The 17,959-nt window shown below is 53.2% G+C and overlaps 1 protein-coding gene across 2 annotated transcripts; it reads left to right on the top strand.

Annotated features, from left to right (window-relative positions):
* Positions 1-2,282: 2,282 nt before the first annotated feature.
* On the top strand, positions 2,283-16,257 carry Tchp (trichoplein keratin filament binding). Of its 2 annotated transcripts, none has more exons than XM_021634774.2 (13): positions 2,283-2,430; positions 3,019-3,212; positions 3,668-3,878; positions 5,151-5,207; positions 7,042-7,110; positions 8,181-8,354; positions 9,108-9,220; positions 9,356-9,422; positions 11,075-11,247; positions 12,062-12,143; positions 13,176-13,361; positions 13,935-14,078; positions 14,829-16,257. In XM_021634774.2, exons 2-13 carry the CDS (start codon positions 3,019-3,021, stop codon positions 14,859-14,861), a joined length of 1,503 nt encoding a protein of 500 aa, XP_021490449.1. In that variant the 5' UTR covers positions 2,283-2,430; the 3' UTR covers positions 14,862-16,257. The 2 variants fall into 2 exon arrangements, with proteins under 2 accessions (XP_021490449.1, XP_021490450.1); XM_021634775.2 differs by having other exon boundaries at positions 2,308-2,444.
* The last annotated feature ends 1,702 nt before the right edge of the window (positions 16,258-17,959 follow it).

Raw genomic sequence — 17,959 nt, 5'->3', positions numbered from 1 at the left:
CTAACCCAGTATCATCCATGGTGGACTTCCAGCTCACAGAGCACACAATGGAGAGAAAATGTTAATAATGCGGAGAGAGGCTGCAGGGCACAGAAATGATATATTATATCTACAATTCTCCTGAAAATGTGAAACTATTCTGAAAAGGTTATTTAAGTTTTTAATTATGTGTATTTGCATGTGTCTGTGTTTGTGCACACAGGTGCAGTGACTTTGGAAACCAGAAGAGGGTGTTGCATCCCCTGGAGCTGGAGTTACAGGCCATTTTCAGTCACCTGATGGAACTAGGAACCAAATTCCAGTCCTCTACAGGAGTAGTATGCTCTAACTGCTGACCCATCTCTCTAGCCCTTAAACATTATTTAAAATAAAAACCAAGCCAGGCACACCTTTAATGTGCATGCTTTAATCCCAGTACTTGGGAGGCAGATCTCCGTGAGTTCAAGGTCAGCCTAATCTACACAGTGAGGTCCAGGACAGCCAGAGCTACATAGTGAGACCTTGTCTCACATCCAGGCCAACTGGATTCAGGGCAAGCTGGGTGTGGTGGCTCCGGGGTCCCAGTAGTTTGTGAGGTTGAGGCAAGAGGGCGGATTGCCTGAGAGAAGAATAGACAACAGCAAGACCTCAGACTTGAAAACAAAGCAATCAGCCACATAACCCTGCAGCTGAAACGGACACTGGGGTGGCCAGTGAAACTGTGTTAGTAAGAGGCCCAGAAAAGCAGTGCATCGGGCATATGCCTGTAGCCCCAGAACTTGGAAAGCAGAGGCAGGAGGATCCCCAGTGTAAGGCCAGTATGAGCTACACACTGGGTTCTAGCTTGGGTTACACAAGACTTTCTTTTTTTTTTCCAGACAGGGTTTCTCTGTGTAGCCTTGGCTGTCCTGGACTCGCTTTGTAGACCAGGCTGGCCTCAAACTCACAGAGACCTGCCTGCCTCTGCCTCCCTGAGTGCTGGGATTTAAAGGCCTGTACCACCACACCCCAGCTACAACCCCGTTTCACAGAAGGAGGAGGAAAAGGAGAAGGAGGTCTAGAAGTCACAGCATCTTCAGGACCAGTAGGTCAGTCAAGCTCTAAAGACCCTCTGGTTGTGTTTATCTGGCAATTGCACTGTTGAAGAGACTGCGGCCTTCAGAGGAGCAGGCTTGCCCAAGACAAATCAGGACCCAACGTGTGGCGTCTCTGGATCTGCGGTTCCCAGCACACTCATGGAGTTCTGTCAACAGATATGTACTGGGTCCTTTCTGCTTGGTCACAGCCAGATGGGGGTGCCGCCTCCTCTTCATTGGAGATGCAGCATGGGAGAGGCAGGGGTGTAGGGTACCTGGGGGGATCTTAAAGTACGGAGCAGGCATTCCATGATTAACCATCTCCCCGCTGAAAAAGGCAGAAGAAAGCTCACTTTGTATTGGACTAGACTTCTGACCCCAGAAGCCTCCAGGTAACTTCCCTTCAGTCTCTCACAAAGTTGGTCCTGGGGTCCCTAAGGTCAGAGGGTGAAGTGACCATCCCAGGATCACCATATCTGGCATGCTGCAGGTTTGAGCCTGGTAGAAGAGGCCAAACAACACTGTGCGTGCCCCACGAGAAATAGAGAAAGGAATAGAGGACTGAGAGGGAAGAAAAATAACATGCGTGGGAAAATGAGAGAAAAAAAGAATGAAGGATAGAATATTTACATATATATTTGCATTATTTGGGTGGTTGCTAAAACAATATTTTACATTATTTTAGGGATTGAATTCAGGGCTTTGAGTATGCTAAAGATACACAATCTCTGAGTTCCCCGGCCCTGCTTTTTATTTTTAATGGAATAGTTAATACATAAATATGGGCGACCACGTGAGTTACACTTACTAAAACTTTTGAATACCCACCATCAATCTAAGACTACAGGAGAAGCTTACCAACGACTTGTTATTATGTAGACAGGCGGTTCTTCTTTCCGGAGCCTGTGGGACACTCCCGGGGAGCTTTGAAAATCATTTACTTGTTCTCTCTGGCCAGTGGGTGCTTCTCCCGTGCCTCGTTTGAGGAACACAGACTCACTTCTCCTCTTATCTTGTTCCGTTGATTTCCGCCCTCCTCCCTTCACGTCCACCCCCGCTCCCATCCCCCACGCCCGGTAACGGCCACCCTGACTCTGGGTGGTGAAGGACTCTTTTCCTTCCTTTTCCCCCACTTCAGGGACGAGCAACACTTACTGTTGATTTCCCTCCCACCGCGAGGGGGCGCCAGAGGAAACCCCCACCACCCGGCGAGTGGCGGGTGTCGCGCGGAAGGTAGTTTGGCCTTCGCGGCGTTCCGTCCCGTGGGCTGCCCCGGCAACCGGCGAAGAAACGGCTGGCGTCTGTCGGCGGGAGCGGTGCACGGAGCCCGGGAGCGCAAGCTCGAGCTTAGGCCGGAGACTTCGGGCGCCCAGAGGTAACCAGTCAGAGGTTAGCTTGGGCCGGGGCCCTCCGTCGCACAGGACCTGTAGAAAGTTGTTAATCAAGTGCTTGGCACGTACTGATAGTCTTCAAATCATTGTCTCCGAGTATTTCTTTTGTTTTTGAGACAGGGGCTTCCTGTTTTGCCCGGGTTGGCCTTGAACTCCTGGACTCAAGTGATCTCGGCTGTCTCGGCCTCCAAAGTTTCTGGGACCGCAGGGCCATGGCACTGAGACCTGCTTGCCCCTGTAGTTTTATACACAGTGTGAAAAAATAAAAAATAAAAATCCTCAGATGCCTATCCCAGCCTTGCAAGGACAATTTCTGTCTGTAATGTCGCTGATAATGGCTGGTCACGGTTTGCAGCCTCAGTGCCCATCATTTAAAGCATGCTGGCATGAGCCTCATTCGCAAGTTTTGGTCATTCAGTTATTCTAGGATGAGAAATGTAGGTCTTAGAACTGTTAATAAAGGTGCAGCCAAAGGGTGAGTGCCTCGCCTTAGAGAGAGGAGGCCTCCAAGTGAGGGTTCCTGGCATTGTGGCTGTCTCAGTTTCTGCCCACTGCTGTCCGTGTTCCTCCAGATGGCTCTTCCCACGTTGCCTTCTTATTGGTGCCGAGGGAGGCCCGCAGATCAGCATGTTGCCCGCCAGCGCCAGCGGGAGCAGGAGGCCCAGCTTCGCCAGCAGTGGGAACAGAACAGCCGCTACTTCAGGACTTCGGACATCCACAGCTCCAAACAGGCCCAATGGAGCTCCAAGAGCACTTACCAGCGGAGGCAAGTGTCGATGTGACCAGACCGCCGGTTCCTACCGCCAGCTGGTCAAGGGATGTGGCCTCAGGGCCTCGGGACTGTGGCTCGTCACAGCCTGAGTTGTCTGCAAGGTGGTGTTCTTCTAGCTGGGAGCTGGGATGTGTGGGGAAGAAGTAAGGTTTATTTTAAAAGATGAATGCATTCAGAGCAGTTGTGTTCTCTGTAGGTGTTTAAACACCGCACCACCAGATTTTGTTTTGCTTTGGTTTTTCAAGACAGGGTTTCTCTGTGTAGCCTTGGCTGTCCCGGACTCGCTTTGTAGACCAGGGTGGCCTCAAACTCACAGAGATCCGCCTGCCTCTGCCTCCCTGAAAGCTGGGATTGCAGGCGTGTGCCAGTGAGCCCCTCCCCCCCTTTATGTAGAAATGCATATGAAACTGGCCTTGGTGTGACTGAGGTACAGTGGGCTTCTTACCTAGCATGCACGCCTACCAGCGTGAGAAGATGAAGGAGGAGAAGAGGAGGAGTCTGGAGGCCCGACGTGAGCGGCTCAGGCAGCTCATGCTGGAGGAGCAGGACCTGCTGGCCAAGGAGCTGGAGGGTCTGAGGCTGAGCATGAGCCTTCGGGAACAAAGAATCCGGGAACAGCACAGGGATCTGAAGTCAGCCCGAGAAGAACAGAGGAAACTGGTACCTTCCCCAAACCCAAAGGACGTAGGATCTCTGGGGTTATTCTTGGGTTCCTGGTTTGGTGAGACGGTGAAGTGACTCTGGAGTTCATGGGAAAAACACTTTTTTTGGGGGGGGTATATTTTAGCTTATGGTTTTAGAGGGTCTGAAGTGCTCATACTGAGGAAGGCATGGAGTCCATGGCCACTGGCACTCATAGCATGTTGGCTCAGGAAGCAGACAGCACAATAGAAGTTTTTGGCCGATAACCTTCAAAGACCCACCCCAGTGGGCTGCTACCTCTAGCTAATTCCTCACCCCCTAAAGGCCAAGCAGTTATCTTTGTTTTTGGTTTTGTTGTTCAACCGGTCTCACTATGTTAGCCTGGAACTTTCTCAGTAGACCAGCCTGGCCTCGGAGTCACAGAGATCCTCCTGCCTGTGCCTTCCAGGTACTGGGATTGAATAACCTACATGGCCGAGAGCAAGCATTTAAAGTCTGAGCCCAGGGGATAGTTCAGACTCAGCCCAGAACAATGATCTGTACCAAATATGGTAAAATGTTTGCAGCAGGAGGAGTGGGGGGAGTATAACCATTTGGTACCTCCAGCGTGTAGCCCAGGTAGTCCAGCAGTGGCTGTTTCACGGCAGACAGACCAAGAATCCAGTAGGTGGTAAGCCCACAGGGCATGGCGGTCTCTACATTGCCAGCCTGTTGCTGGAGTGTGGGAGGATTTGTGGAGAAGTGCTGGTGTCCCATCTGTGCTAGAATCCTGAAGAAGTTGCAGTTAATACAGTAGCGGATAGATGAGCTTGCCAGGGAGACTGAGGGCAAGCAGACAGAAAGCCAGCACCCACTCTTCTGTGCCTCTACACGGAGTGTTTGGAATGTGGCAGCCCCCTTCTCTGGCTTACAAATCACTGCAAGTGATTCTCCTTCATCTTTTCGGTTCTGTAGTTCCACAAGGCCTGGGAAGGCTGTATTTACCTTCAGTGGCTGTGCTAGCTAGCCTCAGACTGTGTGTTTTGGCCTGCTATGCATTTGGAAACTCCTAGAGGGACTCAGCCGTAGCATCAGATCTTGGCTGGCTCTTGGTCCACTGCGGGAGTCATTTGTCAGTGTCGTCCATTCTGCCCTGTGGTCCTGTCCCCAGAGCTGTGTGTGCAAGGAAAGCAGGTTTGAATGGCAGATGTGGTGACGTCACTGAATGGAGAAGCTGTGCTGACTACTGTAATTCGTCTAGTGTGAATGGACCTGAACAACGACATCAGGTGTCCTGTGCTTTCTTTATAGATCGCTGAGCGACTTTTATATGAGCACTGGAGAAAGACCAACCCCAAACTTCGAGAGGTGAGAACCAAGCCTTCCACCGCTTCGCCTGCTTCACATTTTGTTGTTTCTGCGTCTGGATTTGTGCTGGCTTGAAACAGGAAAGAGCACCAGGCAGAAGATCCGTTTGGACAAGACTGAGCAGTGAACTGTGCAGACTGCCATTTGGGGATATGCTCTTTGGCCCCCGAGCTCACTGCCCAGAGGGTGTATAGACCTGGGCAGTGGACTCAGCACATCTCTAAGAGTGGTTCTAGAGGAGAGGAGCTTACAGGACACTGGATTTAGTTCAGTTTGATGCTATTGAGTGAGGAAAGTGAAATAACTGGAAGAACAGAGTCCAGGAAGCTGTAAAGGGCCAGATGAGACTGGCGCCCAATGGTAGAGAGTCCTGAAGAGATGGAGCTGGTGAGGAGATGGGGCCAGACCCTGAACAGCACTGCCAACCTTCCTTCAGAGGCACAGGACCATGTTAGCAATGTGTAGGATCACAGCTGCACCTTTACAGCTGCTCCCTCACAGCTACACCCTCACAGCTGCTCACTGGGGTGTTCCCTCACAGCTGCTCCCTCACAGCTGCTCACTGGGCTGTTCCTCTTGGCGGCATTGTCAGAGTCAATTGGGTCTGGGTTGGTGCTGCCTGTTGGCTCCTAAGGTGAAGGAGACAGGAGCCGTCTGCAGACCTGGGGCAGAGGGGACCATGTCTTGGTTTGCATCCATCTCTGAATAGAGATGGGCTGGAGGGCCTATTATCCTGTTAATGATAACATGTATTCATCTCAGGAGTGTTTGTATATAGGTTTGGTATTGTCACTTTATGCAGTTATGTCTAGAAGCCAGGTGAGGTGGCTTAGCAGGTAAAGGTGCTTGCTTGCTGAGCTTAGTGACCTGACTTTCATCCCAGGACCCACATGGTGGAAGGAGAGACCCAACAATCACAAATTGTCCTCTGGCCTCTATACACATACACACACACAATAAAATGAAATAAAATAAAATTGAAAAAATACTAAAAAATAAGAAATCTGGGTGGGGTGCTTCCCCCCACCTTTCTTTGAGACAGGGCTCGCTCACTATGTAGCTCATACTGGAACTCACTATGTAGACCTGTAGCTTTAGATCGGGCTGGCCTTGAACTCACAGAAATCCGCCTGCCTCTGCCTCCTGAGTGTTGGCATGTACTGCCATTCCCAGCTGTGGCTCACTCCTTAAATCAAGGCAGTGGGGAGGCAGAGGCCGGAGGCTCGCTGAGTGCAGGCCAGCCTGGTCTAAAGCTGCTTTGTAAACAAGGGAGCCCAGCACAGGGTGGCCTCTGCTCCTTACCCAGCTGTCTTCTGGACTCTCCTTTCAAATTGCAGTTCTGTGTCTTCTGAGACTGCTTCCTGCCCATCTGGGGCGGGGGGCTCCAGGAGGGAACTTTGGCCCTTGTGTTCCGGGTGTAAACTGTCCTATAGCACATGGTCCTTTGGATTCCTTGTGTATGTGAGGGGTACAAGTGTGCCATGGCGCTTGTGTGGGAATCATGTCTACCCTTCCTGCTTGCTGAGGCAGGGCTCATCTTTTCCTGCTGCTTAGCGGAACACCCCAGGCTAGCTGGCTGGCCCTTGAACTCCTGGGCTTCTAGAGAATTCTCTCGTCTGAGCCTCCCATCTTACCACAGAGGTGCTCGGATCCCACATGAATGTTGCCACAACCTGCTTTACACATGGCTGGTTCCAGGGACTGAGCTTAGATTTGCCAGCTGGCCCTCACTGTTTTCACTGGGGTCACCTTGCAGTTGTGGTTCCAGCAGGTGGCGCTGACAGCAGTAAGTCGCCTCAGTAAGCTTCATACAAGGCCTCTTTCTCATCCTCAGGTTGAGATGGACCTTCATAGGAAGGATGTGATAAATTCTTGGGCAACACAGAAAGAAGAAAAAAAGCAGGTGTGTGATGTGTGCCCCTCGCCCTCGGCGGCTCCCTCCCCACCTCTGGCTTTGTCCTCTGTCTGTCCTGAGCTTTTGCCTAGATGAGCAGCAGGTGCCTGCCCAGGCTTGCTGCGTGTGCAGTCTGAATGTTTGCTTTGTGCATGCTCACGTGCATTCTCATCCGTGTGTGTGTATACAGGTGTGTGTATAGGTATGTGCATGCACGTGTGGCTCTCTATGTAGATGTGTGCATGTGTGTGGCAGCCGGCCAACCTTGGGTGATGCTCCTCAGGACCCAGCCATGTGTTTTTGAGATAGGGGCTCTCAGTGGCCTGTAGCTTCCCCAAGTAGACGTCCAGGGACCCATAGAGACCTATGAGTTTCAACATTCCCAGGACTGGGACTGCAAGCACGTGCCACTTTGGCCAGCTGTTTTAAATTTTTTTTTTTTAATTAACATCTTTTGTGTATGGGTGTTTTGCTTGCATATATGTCTGTGTACTTTAAGCATGCCTGGTGCCTGTGGAGGCAAAATCGGGTGTGGAATACAGTTCGCCCGGAGTTATGGAGGGCCGCGAGCCACCACGTAGGTTCTGGAAATTGAGCCAGGGTCCTCAGAAAGAAGAGCCACAGTCAGTGCTCCTAACCATGAGCCTTCTCTCCGGCCCCAAGGTTTGTTTTTTTTTTATCTTATGTGTGTGAGCTGTGTGAATTCCGTGTGCTCGTGTCTGAGAGGGCAGGTGAGGGCATCAGAGCGATTGGAGGTGGGGTTACGGTGACTGTGCCTGCCTCATCGCGGGTGCTGGGAACTGCCCTCAGGCCATCCTCTGGGACTGCAGTGCGGGCCTTAGCTGCTGAGCTGTCTCTCTGGCCCCAGCACCATCACCCTATGTCAGAAACGCTAACCCCTGCCTTGCCGCACGCAGCACCTCTGGAGATGAGCCCACAGCGTGTACTCTGCTTCTAGGTTCATTGTGCTGTCTGGTGGAGGGGGAGAAACCTGAGAGGTGGGGTTCTGGGCTGAGCTGAGTGGCAGCAGGGAGCCGTGTCTCTCCCGGCTGCGTGTCGATAGCATTGTCCTCTTGCAGCAAGAAGCCGCGGAGAAGCAGGAGAACAAACAGTTTGAAAACAAGTATGAAGAAGCCTGCAGGGAGGCGGCGGAAAGGATGAGAGCAGAGGAGGAGAGGAGGCAGCTGGAGGACAAGCAGCAGGCCGAAGCTCTGCGCCAGCAGATGGAGGAGCTGAAGCAGAAGGAGATGGAGGTGAGGGCGAGCTTCCTGGCATAAGGAAGCATAAGCCATTCCAAGAAGATCACAGCGGGGGGGGGGGGGGGGGTCTATGCCCTGGGTCCAGACTGGGCGCTCTCTTATGTGTGTGCCCCTTTATGGTTCCGCTGAGGTGCTTCACCTTGCACCCACCCTTGAGAACATTAGTGCTCTAGAGACACTTGTCCACTCCATGTGTTCTATGTCGGAGGCCTTTTGAGATCAGGGCTGTCCAGTGGAACACGCTCTAGCACAAAGTACCCAGCATCCACCAGCCGCAGGTTCTGGGTCTCAGGACATGAGCCATGAGGGATTTTGGTCTAGAGAGCTGTTTTTGAGAACACTGGTTTCCTGAGAGGGCCAAGCCTTCTGTTCAGATGGGTGGAGGCCTCGCCTCTCTGGTCTCCTGTCCCTGTCTCTTCTCCTGGCCTCATTGTTTTAATAACTAGAAATGTAGTGCCCACCACTAAGTCTGGATGCTGGAGACAGGGCCGAGCAGGCGCTTACTCATCGCTGGCCTCACCATGGCTGCTGTGTTGGTCAAGGAAACAGTTAAGTTAAGAGTGGGTGTGGGCCATCACAGGACGTCTCTGCACAGAAAGTAAGGCTGGGCCAGGCGTGGAGGAATAGCTTAGTTGAGATGAGAGTCACATGAGCAGCAGGGCCTGGGCTGTGCTTATGTAGCACCTGGCAGAGATGGAGGACAGTCTTGACTGCTCCATGTTTTTGGGTTTACTGCTGTAACCACAGGCAACCAAACTGAAGAAGGAACAGGAGAACCTGCTGAAGCAGCGCTGGGAACTGGAGAGGCTGGAGGAAGAGCGGAGGCAGATGGCAGCCCTCCGGCGCAAGGCAGAGCTCGGGTGTGTGTGGGGAGCCTGGGCTCCTCCCAGGGGCCTCTTGCCTCCTCAGATTTCCATGGGGTCTCCCAAGAAGCAGGGGGGCCTGGGCTATATGGAGCAGCTGTTTGACTGAAGCTGCTTGGTTCCCATCCTCAGGCGCTTCCTGAGACATCAGTACAATGCACAGCTCAACAGGCGGACCCAGCAGGTCCAGGAGGAGCTGGTGAGTCGGCCCCACTCGTCAGCAGGCTTTTCACCACCCTTCGGAAGCAGTATTTCCACTGCCCAGGACACGAGCGCATTCTTAGAGAAATGCTGGTTGGTGGCTCAGAGAGCTGGAGGCCTGTACAAGCATGGGTTCCAGCTGACAGTGCTGGCGAAGCTGTTCTGTAGCTGAGCTGTGAGGGCCTGGGGTGCAGTCCTGGGGGAAAGTGCACTGCTTTTGTCTTTTGAGACAGAGTCTCACTGCATAGGAACCCTTGGCTGTCTAGAAACACATTGTGTAGACCAGGCTGGCCTCAAACTCACAGAGATGCACCTGCCTCTGCCTTCCAGGTGCTGGGATTAAAGGTGTGGTGGCACACACCTGGTTCTTAGGTATTCATTAAATACTAAATAAATTTTGGGGGATGGAGAGGTGGCTCAGTGGATAAGATCACTTGCTGCTCTGGCAGAGGATCCGGGTTTGGTTCCCAGCACCCACGTGGCACTATAAGGCTAGTAACCCTCCAAAAGTCTAGTTCCAATGCCCTGACACGCCTGGCCTCTGCACGCGGCAGGCACACCCCTGGCGCACATGAATAGTCAGAACACTCAGACACATAAAATGTTCTCACTGTGTGAGGGAGAACGTGCAGGTGTGCACGTGGAGTCAGAGGACAGCTCTTAGGAGGAAGTTCCTTCCTTTTACCGTGAGTGCTGGGGGCTGAAGCCAAGCTCTCAGGGCTTGTGCCCGCTGAGCCGTCTTGCCAGCCCAGCCCAGCCCTTAGGTATTAAGGGGAAAAGTGATGGCGTGATGCAGATGTTCATTGGCTCAACTAGCAATCATTTCACAGCGTGGGCTCAGGCAACAGAGTGCCCGATTCTGTAAAGCGAGGTTCTCCTGGCCCTGCTCTGTGTCCTCCCCCAGCTTCAGAGATGCCTGCTTTGGTGCAGGTTCTCCCCCTCCTGTTTATTACAGTCATAGAGAGTCTGTGGTAAAGCCCTGTGTTCATTTCCCGGTGCCATTTCAGTTGTGTTGCTTGGCACATTTGCTTTCAGTGTGGAAGAGTATGCTGGATGGCCTTTTCCCTGGTAGCTGCGTGGTATTCCTGTCACGCCCTTGGGTAGCCTGTGGGTGGGCACACTCATGTTTCCTGACTGTCTGCCTCCTTTGGCCATGGTGTCACCGTTCTGCCCTGTCTCCGGGTTCCCCCCACCCTTTCGTTGTAGTGTTGCGTTGAAGCTGGGTCATAGCTCACTCCTTGCTAGGAGGCAGCTGGTGAATTCTCATCCCCGGTTCACAGTGAAGCTGCAGTGAACAGTCGTGCACGGCTGCACCCTCTTAGCAGACTGCTGCCAAATAGTGTTCCAAAATGTGCCGTCCAGCTTGTCTAGGGCCATGTGCCTGTGGGGGCGCAGGTGGCAGGGGGGTCACTCCCTTTAATGGGAGCCTCGGGCCTGTGCAGGGCCTGAAGCGGACGATGTGGTCATCCAGAAGCAGTCCAGCCCTTCCCTTGCGTACTGAGAAGGTATCAGGCTCTGCATGGCTGGGTCTGTGGCACAGGCAGAGGAGGCTGTGCAGGAAGCTGGCCCCCGTCATACCCGGACAGGGAGCTCGCCTGGCTGCCCCAGGGCACTGGCCAGCCCACCCACAGGCCGCACCCCTCTCTGTAGGAGGCTGACGGGCGGATCCTGCAGGCGCTCCTGGAGAAGGAAGACCAGCTGCAGCGCGCCCAGCTCGCCAGGCGGGAGCAAGCCCTGGCCGACGCAGCCTGGATGAAGCAGGTCATTGAGGAGCAGCTGCAGCTGGAGAAAGCGCGGGAGGCTGAGCTGCAGCTGCTGCTGAGGTGAGGGCACAGCAGCTGGGCGAGAGGCTCTTGGCCTTTCCTCTGGGTCTGTGAGGTGCCCTCAGGCCACAGGGTGAATTCAGTCCTTAGAGCTCACTCATCATCCTCAGGGAACATGTCTTTGCTAGTGGCTTGGGGTGGTGACCTCACGTTAATCAAGGTGGAAGTCAGTGATGATTGTCTATGTAAAGCCTGAAAACCTTGGGGGGAGATTGCTCCAGGTGGAAATGTTTAATGCTGCTTGGCTCTGCGCAGATCGGTCTGGATCCTGACATGCTGCCATGTTGCCCTGGGGCATCTCCACCTGCTCAGGGATCTCCTTAGCACCCTTGGGACTGCTGACTTATGTGTCCAGCTTTGGGGCCTAAAAGTCCAGCCCGTAGATGGAAATAGCCAAATAACAGGCAGTATGCATTGGTGTCCAGACACTGTTCCTGGATCCGGACAGTCAGCCAAGTGGGGGGTACATGGCTCATAGAAACTGAGGAGGTTGCCAGCTGCCCCCAGGTGAGCTAGTAGCCATCCTGGGAGTGTGGTGATCTGGCTTGGCCAAAGGCACCGCCCTCCCTTCTCTGATCCTGATGGCTTTATTATCTCATGCTCAATGGATGCAGTGCTTTTATTTTTTATTTTTTTAAGGAGATGAAGTATTGAATGAGGACGTAAAATGCCACGGAAGTGTTGTCCGTAACTGTCGTCTTTGGAAAGCTGGAGTGGATGAGCGTGCCTAAAGCTTGGCAGCTGTGTGTGCCCTGCTTCCATTCCCTGCCTTTGGTGGCCTAGAGCCTCTGCTGTCCCTTTTGTGTTTGTCCAGGGAGGAGGCCAAGGAGATGTGGGAAAAGAGAGAAGCAGAGTGGGCTCGAGAGCAAAGTGCGCGGGACAGACTGATGAGTGAGGTAACTGCAGCCGCCGGTCTGGGAGTGAGTCTGCTCTGGTTCGCTTAGGTAGCATCTAAGTCACCGTGTACGCAACACAGGCTTACTAGAAAGGACGGACAGACTGCAGACGCACAGAAAGGACAAGTAGGCCCTGTTTGTGGCCACATTATGTGTGTCCGCCGCCCGCCGCCCCCCCCCCCCCCGACAGTGCGGGTGTTGGCATGTCTGCTGGCTTGGCTCCTGGCCTGGGTTGAGACATCACATGGCTCTGGCTCAAGGTCCAAATTGCAAACAGCAGCAGGTGCCTGCTACCTGGAGTCGTAGAGGAGGATGCATGACTGCATCCGGGGTACCTGTGTGGCCCACCGCTGCTGGGCTGAGCCTTACTGCATTTTTCTGGAGATCCTCTGCCCTATGTGGAGGGCTCCCCAGCATTTTGCTGTCCTCCCAAAGCACTGCTGTATCATGTAGGTTGGAGTCTTAGGTAGGATTTCCATTACTGTGATAAAGACATGATCTAAAGCAACTTAGAGGAAGGATTATTCCGCCTTACAACTCTCAGGTCACAGTCTGGTAGTGAGGGAAGTCAGGGCAGGACCGGGAGCAGAAGCCACGGAGAAATGCTGCTTACTGGCCTGATCCTCGTGACTGGCTTCGCTTGCTTTCTTACACAACTTCAGGCCACCTGTCAATGGGTAGCACCGCTCACGGTGCGCTGGCCCCTTGCTTATCAACCGTCAAGCAGGAAAACTCACTACCGACTTGCCAACAGGCCAACCTTATGGAGGCATTTTCTCAGCTGAGATTCCTCTTCCCAGATGACTCTCAGGTCTGCAGAGTTAGAAGAAACAAACAAAACAAAATGAAAGAAAACACAAGTAACCAAGACAGTCGGGATGGGTGGGAGGATCGGTGGCTCTCGCTGGGCCAGGAGCTTAGGCCTGCTCCCTGTGTGGTGGGGCGGGATAGGCTGGGTCATATAGTCACAGCGGCAGCCACTGTGAGGCTTGGAGCAGGTGCTGAACTACAAACCTTTTTCCCCTTGGCCAGGTTCTGATAGGGAGGCAGCAGCAGATACAAGAGAAGATTGAACAGAACCGGCGGGCGCAAGAGGAGACCCTAAAACACAGGGAAAAGCTCATCCAGAGTCTGGAGGAGGCAAGGCAGTTAGCTCAGCGCGCAAAGAAGGAGAGTGAAGAGCTGAAGTCAGCCAGGAGGCAGGAGCTAGAAGCCCAGGTGCGGGCAAGGGCGGCCTCTGCAGGAGAGGACCCTGGAGGCGGTGGGCTCTGCAAGGCCTCAGGATGCAGGAGGGCAGAGCTTGGAGTCCCCTGGTTACATTTCATTTCTCACATCCCTTTTGACTTCTGCAGCAGTCCTGACATTTTAAAAGAATCACATACATGCGTGTGTATCTGAATGTGGGTTTGTGTACTTGTATGCAGTACCCAAGGAGGCCAGTAGGAGGCACTGGATCTCCTGGAACTAAGTCACAGGCAGGTTGAAAGCAGCTCGCCTGCAGAGAGCAGCTTGTCCTTCTAACCACGGAGCCATGCCTCTGGTGCAGGCTCCATTCTGGTTCCTTAGTCTCTGTGGGGACCAGGCTAATGTCACTTATTTTCTTCTTTCTATCCCATTGTTCTCCACACATATGGCTGAGCGTTCATGAGGCCACAGCGCCATCTGTATGGCATTTTCCCATCCTTAGTTCCGTGCTGGCTCCTGGCTCTTGCCATTGGCTTCCTTGCTTGGAGGCAGGTTTGTGCCTTATGGGCCTTATCTCTGGTGACTCTGTCCTTCCTTGGTGTTCAGGTTTCAGAGCGCCAGCTCCAGGCCTGGGAAGCAGCCCGGCAGGAGGAGGAGGAAGAGGAGGCGGCTAAGCAGGCGGAACAGCTCTCTGATGCTCTGCTGCAGCAAGAGGCGAAGACCATGGCTGAGGAGGGCTACCGGCCCAAGGTAGGCACCTGCCAGGTGACAGCCCACCACAGCCCCGTCCTGAGCTCTCTCTCGTCTCCTCCCTGTGGACGACCTCAGATGGTCCAAGGCAGTTTTGCTCTGGTTCCTGCTGCTTCAGCCTTTGCAAAGATCCAATAGCCTGACTGCTCATCTTACACCTATCCACCCTGTTGGGGGACAAAGTACAGTCTAGAAAAGCCAGGGCCATAGCCGGTGAGGTGACAGAGAAGTCAGGCGACCGAGAGACCTACTTAGCTATCTCCCCTTTCCCCTCTGCTCATCTCTTTCTATGCATCGTATGGATCACGTAGGAGCGAAGGCTGTCCTGCCTGTTAGAGGGGACCTGCTGGCTAGGCTGTCTGGAGCTAGGGCCACCTGGGCCCTGGCACTCTGAGGGTGTGTGCTGCAGAAAGAGTTTATTGCTTCCCTGTAGGGGCGCAGGTGGGAGAAGACCAGCGCAGGTCTTCCATCTGCTGTAGACCCTCAAAGCCCTACAAGGCAGAGGGACCCGAGCACAAGGAACAACATTTCCAAAGTCACTGGAGCATGCATCTGTGTGTCAGGATCAGGGCTTCACAGAGCACATGCCAGTGTCGCAGGGCAGGTCATGAAGGACCTCATTTGTGGCTCAGGGTCAAGGCTTTCTCAGCTGCAAGTGAAAATGCACTTGCATGCTCCTAATAAAGGGGGGTTTAGTTCTTAGTGTTCCTAGTGCTAACCTGATAAATGGTGTATGCTTTCTTTTCTCAGCCCTATGGATACCCCAAAGTTGCTTGGGACTGACACTGAGCACAGAGAAGCATGCTGACTTGATACAACTCCAGACAACTGTACATTGCTTGGTTCTAGCCCAGACTCAGGGTGCTGCTGGGTAGTTCTGCCACCATGCCTGTTCAGGCTCATCGTGGTCCAGCTAGATGTCAGGATGTCACGGGTGTCCAGGTTCTGGTGAGAGCCGTTCCCTGATTTCCTCACCTACAGGTCTTACAGCGTTGCCCAGAGGCCGCACAATGCCTCATATGTAGCTTTTAGAGCCACACAAGAACAAGTCATGTTCTATGACAGGACACGTAGGTTCCTGTCGTCTATCTAGTTGTCAGCTCTAGGGAGGACCAGACAGAGAGGAGGGAGCCTTTCAGGCTCTAAAGTTGCTGTTTAGAAGTTATTCTGTGGGGCTGCAGAGATGGCTCAGAGGTTAAAAGCACTGCCTGCTCTTCCAGAGGTCCTGAGTCCAGTTCCCAGCAATCACATGATGGCTCACAACCATCTATAGTGAGATCTGGTGCCCTCCTCTGGTGCACTGGCACACATGCAGGCAGAACATTGTTTACATAATAAATAAATAAATCTTTTAAAAAAAGTTATTCTGTTAGAGGCGACTTGTGGGTCTCGGTGTAGTTATTTCTGGTTATTAGCTGCATGGCCCCAAGGACCACATGGAGCGTTCTGGAAGAGCCCAGCTTCCGGAAAAGATGATGACAGAGGAGCTCCTTGTCTGGAAGTGTGAGACCCCCACAGGAGCTGGGCCGGGGCTCAGTGTGGGTGCTTACTGTGTGGTCCTCGTCCCAGCCCAACACCGCCAGGAAGAAAAGAATCCATACCACACATGAGCACAACCCATGCCACCCTGAAGAGAGTCACTTGGTTGGCTAGCTTGGTAAAGACAGGAGCCAGGGATGGGACTAGGGACCGCCGGAATCTGGGGAGGCCTTTGTGCAGCCCTGCCGAAATTAGATGCCTAGAGGAACATGTGGCCCTGGAGGAACGGGCTGAGACTCAGAACCACAGATGAGCCCCTGTCTCCCCGCCAGCTCATGTGACCCAGCCCAGTTCACCTCTCCAACAGCTACGGGTCCTGGTAGCAACAGTTTATTTTTATGACTTGTATTTTCCCACATTCCTCCTCTGGAGTTTGTTTTCATCATTGTATTCAAGATTCCATACCTCAGTAAACTCTAGCTAATTATAGGGCATTTTCTCTGGTTATGGGAACCAGAGCTACACAGAAAGTCTGGGTCTGAGGGATGCATCACTTCCCTTCCACCAAGCAGGCCCTCCTCAGTCTGTTCATTTCACACTGTGGTTCTGATGTGGCCCCTGAGTTTTCATTATGCACTTGCAGTCACTCACCCTTTTCAAACGCTCATTGACTGTGAAATAAAGCTCTATTTCAGTATCACCCCAGGCTGTCACTGCTGCTTTCTACTGCTGTGGGTGGGCACTTGGTGGGCTGATGGGCGCTGGGTAGGCAGGTGGGCGCAGGGTAGGAGTCAAACGCTGGGCTCAGCCTTGGACACTTGTGTGGCATGAGGCAGGCCATGGTTCAGGAGGAGCTGAACACAGCCCTGTGCCATCTGAGTCTTGGGGAGCCTTGCATTCATGAACTGGAGCATTGCTCTCAGGACTGCTGTGATGCTTCAAAGAAACAGGCCTGCAGTTGTTCGTGACCTGGCTGGGGTTCAGCCATGTGAAGTTGGCATCTCATCTCTGAGGAGGGAGACTTGCACGATCACCAGGACACACTCATATGCCGCTACTCACATGCTTCTTTGAACACTCTGCAGCACCTTTATTTTCACTCCGTGTAGCTGATGGTACACTCTGTTTTCTTAACTCATTTTTCTTTGGCTCCACCTTTTTCTACTGAATTGGCTTTCTAAAGCTCCTTGTGTAACTGCAGCCTTCAGAGTCTGGGAGGACATGTGGCTGCCTGTATGCCTCCCCACAGTGCTCTTTAGCACACAAGTCTGCATGCAGCCCCTTGTGTTCTTTTCCCTACACACCCAGCCCGTTTCCCTGTCACTGCGGGAAGACATCAGTGAGTCCCCAGGCTGGGCCAAACTGTCATAGATCCGCTTGACTGGTGTTTGACTCCCAAGACCACGCTGAGCACTTGGACCTAACAGGCCACATCACTGGCTCCTAGCTCTCATAGGTGTTTCTCAACCTTTCTGGGCTATGGATGGAAATTAGTTTCTCAGGGGCCAGTACGGTGGCTTAGTGGTTAGAGCATTTGTCACCAAGTCTGATGAGTTCAGTCCCTGAGACGCATATGGTAGAAGGGGGGGGAACACATGCACACGCATGCACGCACACACACATGGAAAGCAAGAAGTGAGCATCCCTGAGGACACCTGCAGTGACACTGGCCTCTTCTAGTTGTCACCTCAGCAGGGCGACCCTGAGGCTCAGGCCTTGACACCTCCCAGGTCTTTCAGGGGGACAATGCAGCTGGCCTCTGGTCTCTGCATTGGGACTTCAAGGGACTACAGCCTGGCGCCCACTCCCACACCCCAAAACCCCTGCCATGGCACCTGGGTCCCCTGCAGTCATTGGACTCCATGACGACCCGGAAACCCGTCTGCTCTCTGCGGTCGCAGCTATGTACCAAGTTGATAGGACATGTCCCGAGTCTGTCCCACCCCATCACTGTTGTTCAGGGTGATACAGCCACCCTTTGACCCATCTTTCCCTCACACTAGTCAGGCCTTTTACAGACTCACACCCACAGTGGAAGTCACTGGCCTGCAGCTGCCTCCTGGAAGCCCTCCTAGAACACGCCACCCTGCATGCTGGCCCAGGAAAGAGCCTGGGACAGACGTGGCTCCCAGCGCCGGGCCTGTGAGAGCTCACTCACTACCGAGGCTGTTTGAATCTGGGGTGTTCCACACTCACTCCAACAGCATAAAGCTTCTAAACCAAGCTCTAGAGAAACAGTCCTGCCTGGGTAGGTTAAGAAGTTGCTCGAAAGCAGTAATTATGGAATTCCACTGTTAGGGAAACAATCTGCAGTACGGTGATTTCTAACACGATAAACGGTATTTTTCATTCTGGCATGTGCCACCTAGCCTGGTTTACACGGCAGTGAGGATGGAATCAGG

This window comes from Meriones unguiculatus, chromosome 4 (genome assembly GCF_030254825.1).
Source record: "Meriones unguiculatus strain TT.TT164.6M chromosome 4, Bangor_MerUng_6.1, whole genome shotgun sequence".
Taxonomy (NCBI): Eukaryota; Metazoa; Chordata; class Mammalia; order Rodentia; family Muridae; genus Meriones; species Meriones unguiculatus.
Note: the sequence above shows the minus strand (reverse complement) of the source record. Positions and strands in the feature narration are given on the sequence as shown.